The sequence below is a fragment of the Lipotes vexillifer genome, unplaced genomic scaffold (genome assembly GCF_000442215.2).
Source record: "Lipotes vexillifer unplaced genomic scaffold, Lipotes_vexillifer_v1.1 scaffold1129, whole genome shotgun sequence".
NCBI lineage: Eukaryota > Metazoa > Chordata > Mammalia > Artiodactyla > Lipotidae > Lipotes > Lipotes vexillifer.
In genome coordinates this window covers 3,121,041-3,127,417 of record NW_006789022.1, presented here as the reverse complement: position 1 = coordinate 3,127,417, position 6,377 = coordinate 3,121,041, and the positions used below count along the sequence as shown (strand labels likewise).

The window sequence follows — 6,377 nt, the reverse complement described above, 5'->3', positions numbered from 1 at the left end:
GCTACTGAGCCTGCGCTCTAGAGCCCGCGAGCCACAACTATTGAGCCCATGTGACACAACTACTGAAGCCTGCACGCCTAGAGCCCGTGCTGCACAAGAAGAGAAGCCCGCGCACTGCAACGAAGAGTAACCCCCGTGTGCCGCAACTAGAGAAAGCCCGTGCAGGGCAGCAAAGACCCAAAGCAGCCGAAAAATAAAATAAAATAAATAAATTTATTAAAAAAAAATCACTATTGTGATCACACCAGGCCCACCCAGGTAATCCAAGATAATCTCTCCATCTCAAGATCCTTAACTTATTCACATCTGCAAAATCCCTTTTACCATGTAAGGTAACATATTCACAGGTTCCAGGATCAGGATGTGGACATCTTTGGGGGGCATTATTCAGCCTACCACAGGAAATGAAAGCTTAACTGGCTGGACATCTGCTCTCCAAGGGGCCATGTAACTCCTGGGAAGTGGGGAGAAGAGCCTGCTGGAGGAGCTTGGTGTGGACCGAAGCTTGAGTTGTTGAGGTGGGACCTGGGATGCAAGGGTGGGGCCCTGGGAAGGTGGCTTCCGGTGAGCCCTCTACCAGCGTCATGCAGGTGAAGAGCCTCTTGAATGTGCCTTCCTGTCCAGGAAGTGCTCAAGGCTGTAGGCAGAGAACTTGAGGGTGGCCTCAAAGGCTCTACCTACCCTGGCTGAAGATAGGACCTTGTGTTCAAAACTGGGGACAGCATCTGTGGCCACTGGGGGTGGTGCATGACCGTATTAGAACTTGGCCTTCCAAGGCAAGAGGTTGAGATGTGAGCCAGTGTTTGGGGGCTGACTCCTTGGTGAGACCGGGTCAGAAATCACGTACTGGTGACTTAAGAGTGGGAGGAAGGTAGAATTCCATTTGGTCAAGGGCATGGGGTGAGTGCAGGAATTCTCAGGCCAGGAGCTGGGGAAACGGAGTCCATGCAGATGGTGCAAGCCACCTGAGTCAGCACCAGGTCTTTACCAGTTGGGGGTGTATGCAGCTGGGACAGGCCAGGGACTGGCTCTGGTTGAGACAGATGCAGGTACCAGGTGATCTAAGCACAGAGATGACAGACCTACAGGAATCAGAACATGTCAGAGCTGCTAGCAGGGTTTTGAGGCAGGGGTAGGGCAAGTCACTGATCCCCAAACCCCTACATCTGCAGAAGCAGAAGATGCCATCCTAGGTGCCCCTCATCAGCCATGAGGGCAACACTGCCTGAGAAATAGCTGCAGGGGTGGGGCTGGTGGTGCTCTGGCATCTACTGGGTCCTACAATGGCCAAGAAATTCTTGGGGAGCATGGGAATGTCAGCACCATCGGGGAACACCAAGGTTTCAGATGCTCCAGGATGTGGGGTGGGTTATGGTGATTTCAGCTCTGCCCAGTCTGTCCTCTGGCTTTCTGAGCTGCCTTGAGCTCTCCCAGGGCTTTGTGGCTTTTTCAGGGGAGCTCCAGGCCACCTTCCCTCTCCAGGTTGCCCTGACTCAGCTCGAGCCCTCGGGTCCCACCTGGAAGGCAATGTTTACAGCTTGAGAGTGTGAACTTTCTCCAGGGGACGAGGGTCTGGGCGGCTGGGTCGCTTGCAGGGTAAAGAGTAAGGGGCAGTGAGCCAGCAGACAAGCATGACTAAGCAAGTACACGTACTAGAGGGCACTGCTGGCCCCCTCCTTCCTGCCACCTGTGGGTGTTAAAAGGACTATCTTTTCCCATGGCCTCCCCACTCTAAGCCCCCACCTCCACCCCCACCCCCAGCCTCCCTGAAGGGAGCTCCCTTGCTGATGCAGGTGACTGGATGTTCCTCTTTTCCTGGCTGTGATCCCTAAACTACCCTCTATCCCTCCTTTCACATGGTTCCTACCATGTGATCTGGTCACCACCCCCCCCCCCCTTTCTCGGTCTCTTTCCAGCTCAGGAGGGAGGAGTAGAAGCCCAGCCCTGGGGCTGGAAGCGGCCAAAGTCTCAGTGCCTCACAGCCCCCGGGGCATTTGGGGGGGGGGGGGGGATGTCCTGGCACACACATTCCACGAGGTCTGCTTCTAACCCTGACTCTACAGTTTAATAGCTGTGTGAATCTGTGCCTTGATTTCCTTACCTGTAAAATGGGGATAATACTAGCACTTATCTCTAGAAGGCTCCTGGGAGGACTGAATGCCTTAATACATGCAAAGTGCTTAGGACAGTGCCTGGCACCGAATTAGCACTCAGAGGTGGCTCTCTGGCTGGGTTCCACCCTCCCTTTTTCTCTTCCTTCCCCTCCACCAACCCAGGGCCCGCTGGAGGCAGAGCAGCAAAGAAAGGCCGGGAAGTGCAGTGCGGAGGGTTAGGATAGCTAGCGAGCTGAATCTCCAGGTGCACAGCTGGAAGTGGCAAACTCATTTTGAGTCCAGACCCTGCTGGAATCCAGAGGAGCAGGGATCCGCATCCTGACGTCACAGCTGCTCTCTTTTTTCTCCTTCCTTTGCTGCCAGAAGTTCCCAGGAGCTTTCACAGAGAGGGAGGATCCTGAAACAAAGCCTCTGATTGGCTGCTTTCATTTTAGTCCCTTGTCAGTTTCCAGCCTGATAGGGAAGCGGTGGAGTATAAGGGATTTAAAACTCAGAAATAGCAATATTTAGATAGGTTAGAGAAGGAAGGAGGGAAGAGGGAGGAAAGCAGGGCCACAGGGGAGGGGGCCGAGGAAAGAGGGTCTTCTCCAGTTGCCTGGGATGGTTTGTAAAGTCCTGGGGATTGAGGGTGGGGGGACTGGATTGTATGCTCTTTTGGACTGGAAGCTGGCAGAAGTGGAGTGGCTGTTACTTTTGAGACAGGAGAGACAAAGGGAGATGCTGCGCACAAACCTTTTAATATGCGGTCTTCGTGGCGTCTGTTCAGAGAGGGGGGCCCCTGGGGAGTGGTCCCTGAACCATAGCCCCAGCACTTGGGCCACCATCCCCCCTTCCCCCTTCTCCTGCGAGTGGCCCAGGACCTGTAGGACACTGTCTTCCTTTAGGGCTCTGTAAGGCTCCTTTTCAGCGCTCAGAGTCCGTCCTTCGCTTGTGCTGAGGCTTGGAGCGGGACCATCTGCTTTCGCTCCTGTCGCTGCTGCCTCCTCTTCCCTCTCCTCCTGCGGCAGGTCGGGGTGGGTGGGTGGGCAGGAGAATGGTGCCCTCTGTATGCAGCCCCCAGGCCAGCCTGGGGCTCCCAGGGGGCTCTCCATTCAGCTGTGCCCAGCTAAAGGCTCTCTGCCCCAAACATCTACCACTCTCTGGAGCCGCGAGCCCCAGGAAGGAAGGACTCCAGCAGACTCTCAGCCAACTGGGGACACAGGGACAAAGGGCCCTGGCCTGGAAGAGGAGGCCTGGGTTTGAGTCTTAATGCCACCCCAGCCTGGATGTGTGACCCGGGGAGAGTCCCTGCTGTCTCTGGGTGGAGGCCCACCTGTTTTCCACGTCCTGCACAGTGTCTGGCAGTGGCTGGCCCAGGGTCTCCGGCAGGAAGGCAGTGGCAGCGCTGGCAGCCACGGGGACAGCGCCGTAGATAAAGAGAGGCACGGAGGGGTAGATCTCGGCGGTCATGCTCACCAGTGGGCTCACAATGCTGCCCACTCGGGCCAGAGTGCTGCCCATTCCCAAGCCTGTCTGCCTGCGGGACCCAGGGGGATGGGTGCCGGTTAGTGTTCTGGCATGAATGCTGAGGTTCTGGCTGAATTTGGGGCCAGGGCAGCTCAGGCCCAGCCCCAGGAGACCCACTGGTGCCTGCTCTGTTCCCCATTTGATTAGCTAACCAATTTGCCATTTATTTTGGAGATTAAAAAGAAAAAACCAAAACAGGTTGGGAAAGACTCTGGGCAGAGAATCAGGAGATTGAATTTTGCCTCTGCCTTTAACTTGTTATGTGACCTTAGGCAAGTCTCTTGCCCTCTCTGGACAGTTTCCTGAACGGTTGAGTTAGCTTAGTTCGGCCAGTTGTTGTCAGATCACCTGAGGGATTTGATTTACAGTTGCCCCAGCTCCACACAGATTAGAATCCCCAGGGGAAGGGACCTGGACTCTGCATGTTAAGAACATTCTCTAAGAGAGCAGAGGTTAAAAAGTTTGACTAGGGAGATAAACTGCTTGCTTTCAAATCTAAGCTTCCTGACTTATAAGCTGTGTGACCTTGGGCAAGGCACTTAACCTCTCTGTGGCTCAGTTTTCTGATTTGGAAAATGGGAATTATCATAGTACCTACCTCATAAGCTTGTTATGAGGACCAAAAGAGTTGATATTTGTAAACAGTTTGACAGTGCCTGGCACATAGTACTACTTTATACTATTGTTCTTTCAGCTGAAATCCTTTGAAGGTACAGGACAGTAACCGTGACCCCTTGGGGTTCTCATTCCAAGTAGCCTAGGGAAGCCTGGCATTTCTTTGACATCTCATATGAATTTTGCACCCCATTCTATTTTTTGTTGTTGTTTTGCATCCCATTCTTAAAATAGATATGTGTTTCTGGTGTCTTAATGCAAAAATACCCCCTCCCTGAAACCTTGGCACTCAAAAAAGCAGTGCTGTATTTATCCATACAACTCCCAGAACCACCATTATTAAGTGGTTGCTCTGTGATAAAAAATTACTTTCGTGTTTGTGGTCTTTGGTTTTAGACATACTACTTGGTTAAAGATGGAATTTAGATTTTGTGGCAGCTTCTAACTTGTGCTTTGAAGATCAAGGGGGGGACTTCAATTAACTGCCTCTGAGATGTGTCTTCCTGGCCTCCAACCCTGTCCCAGTTGGTGGCTCAAATCTTCCCCTTAGGTCAGGTAAGAGCTTAGTGGGCAGCCTAGGTGTGTACTGAGCGGCTGATATAGACCTTTCACGATTAGGTGCTGGGAGGAGGCCTTGGGCTGGGGCATACTGGACTGTGCTCTGGGTCTGACCTGTGTGCGGGGGAATGTCTTGTCCCAAAGCCCCTCCCATTAAGCTCCCACTCACCGGATCATTGTGGGGTACAGCTCCCCAGTGTACAGGAAGATGCAGTTGAAGGAGGCAGCCAGGCAGCCCTTCCCCAGCACAGCAAGGGAAGTTCGGACAATGGACTGATCTAGAGAGAAGAGAGGGGGTCAGCAGATCTCGGGAGTGCGGGCTGAGAAGTTGGGTCATGTCTGGGGGTGTGGCCAAGGATGAGGGACCAAGATGTTCATGGGTGCTCACCCTGGGGTACCACCCCATTGATCAGGATGCAGATGCCTGCCAGCAGCAGTGAGGCCATCTGGGCAGGCCGGCGGCCCATAGAGTTGATGACAAGGAAGCCCACAAGCTTGGCAGGCAGGTCCACAGCACCAAAGATCACCTGGATTAGGTAGATGCTGACCCCAAAACCCTGCAGGTCCATGACCAGCCCATAGTAGGCAAAGCTAGTGGCAAACCTAGTGGGAAGGGATGAGGGGTATGGAGTTTGTTAGGAAGAATAAAGGTGGGGGAGTGCTCATCCAAAACAGGGGTGAGTTGAACAGGTTACCCTGCTTAAGAACCTGGAATCTACCTTGCCTAATATTTCTTCTGTCATTTAGTATGCACTTTAAGTATTGGGGTAGTCCTCCAATACCCCAGATTTCTCAGTCTTCTGATAGTGTCCCCAATGTATTAGGAATTTTTTACTTAGTTGCCACGTAGGATTTACACAGTTTTAGTCTTTATTTTATCTATTGATACTGGACTGAGGGAGGGCAAGTGGATATCCGAAGCCATATATTTAGGGCCAAGGTGTTGGGAGAGGCCAGAGTTTTCCGGGACCTGTCCGTGGTCCTGGGATGGGTGCTGTGCTTCTTAAGATGTCAAGAGCCCAGAATATAAAGCTCAGGTTGTTGGACAGAACCCACAACCTGGAGTAAAGCCCAAATTGGAAGCAAAGAATTCATTGGCAGGATTGTTCCTTCTGACCATGTTTCTCTTAATTGTCATGGGATTGCTATGATGATGGGGTTGGGAGAGTAGCACGTAAGAGGGGTAATGGGTGATGTGGCAGTGGGAAAGGAAGATTTTTGGCTGGTCTCAACCCTGGCCAGAGTGTACTTTCAGAGATGAGTTTTGCCTGTGCCTGTGTTTCTGGCAGGCACCACAAGGCCAGTGATGTCTCTCAATGTTTTGCAAGCCAGCCTTGTCTCTGCCTTTGTGATGTAATTCTGTTGACTCTGCGGGCCATCAGTACTGATGAAGTGTTTCCATACTGGAACAGAGCTGATAAAAGAAGAATATGGAGAGATTGATGCCCAGTTTGGGGATTGGAGGCAAACTGAGACTGGAGGTCATCTGGTTCTTTAAGACTCTCTCTGGTGGGGGATTCCTGCCCCTCATAGCTGGTCTGCAGACTTCCTCCCTCTTGTCTCCCTTCTCCCATTCCCTGCATC

The 6,377-nt window shown here is 52.5% G+C and overlaps 1 protein-coding gene across 5 annotated transcripts in view; it reads right to left on the bottom strand.

The window, feature by feature from the left end:
- Window positions 1-2,833: 2,833 nt before the first annotated feature.
- The window catches only part of SLC22A6 (solute carrier family 22 member 6), a 7,403-nt gene continuing 3,859 nt past the window's right edge, over window positions 2,834-6,377 (bottom strand). The window contains exons 7-10 of one of the 5 annotated variants that reach the window (XM_007462112.1): window positions 5,182-5,396; window positions 4,963-5,071; window positions 3,427-3,630; window positions 2,834-3,112 (exon numbers count right to left, since the gene is read on the bottom strand). In XM_007462112.1, the coding sequence (XP_007462174.1) occupies window positions 3,025-3,112; window positions 3,427-3,630; window positions 4,963-5,071; window positions 5,182-5,396 (616 nt within the window). In that variant the 3' untranslated portion in view covers window positions 2,834-3,024. Of the gene's footprint in view, window positions 3,113-3,369; window positions 3,631-4,962; window positions 5,072-5,181; window positions 5,397-6,377 lie in introns of all 5 variants that reach the window. The other 4 variants (XM_007462113.1, XM_007462115.1, XM_007462111.1 and 1 more) reach the window with 4 other exon arrangements.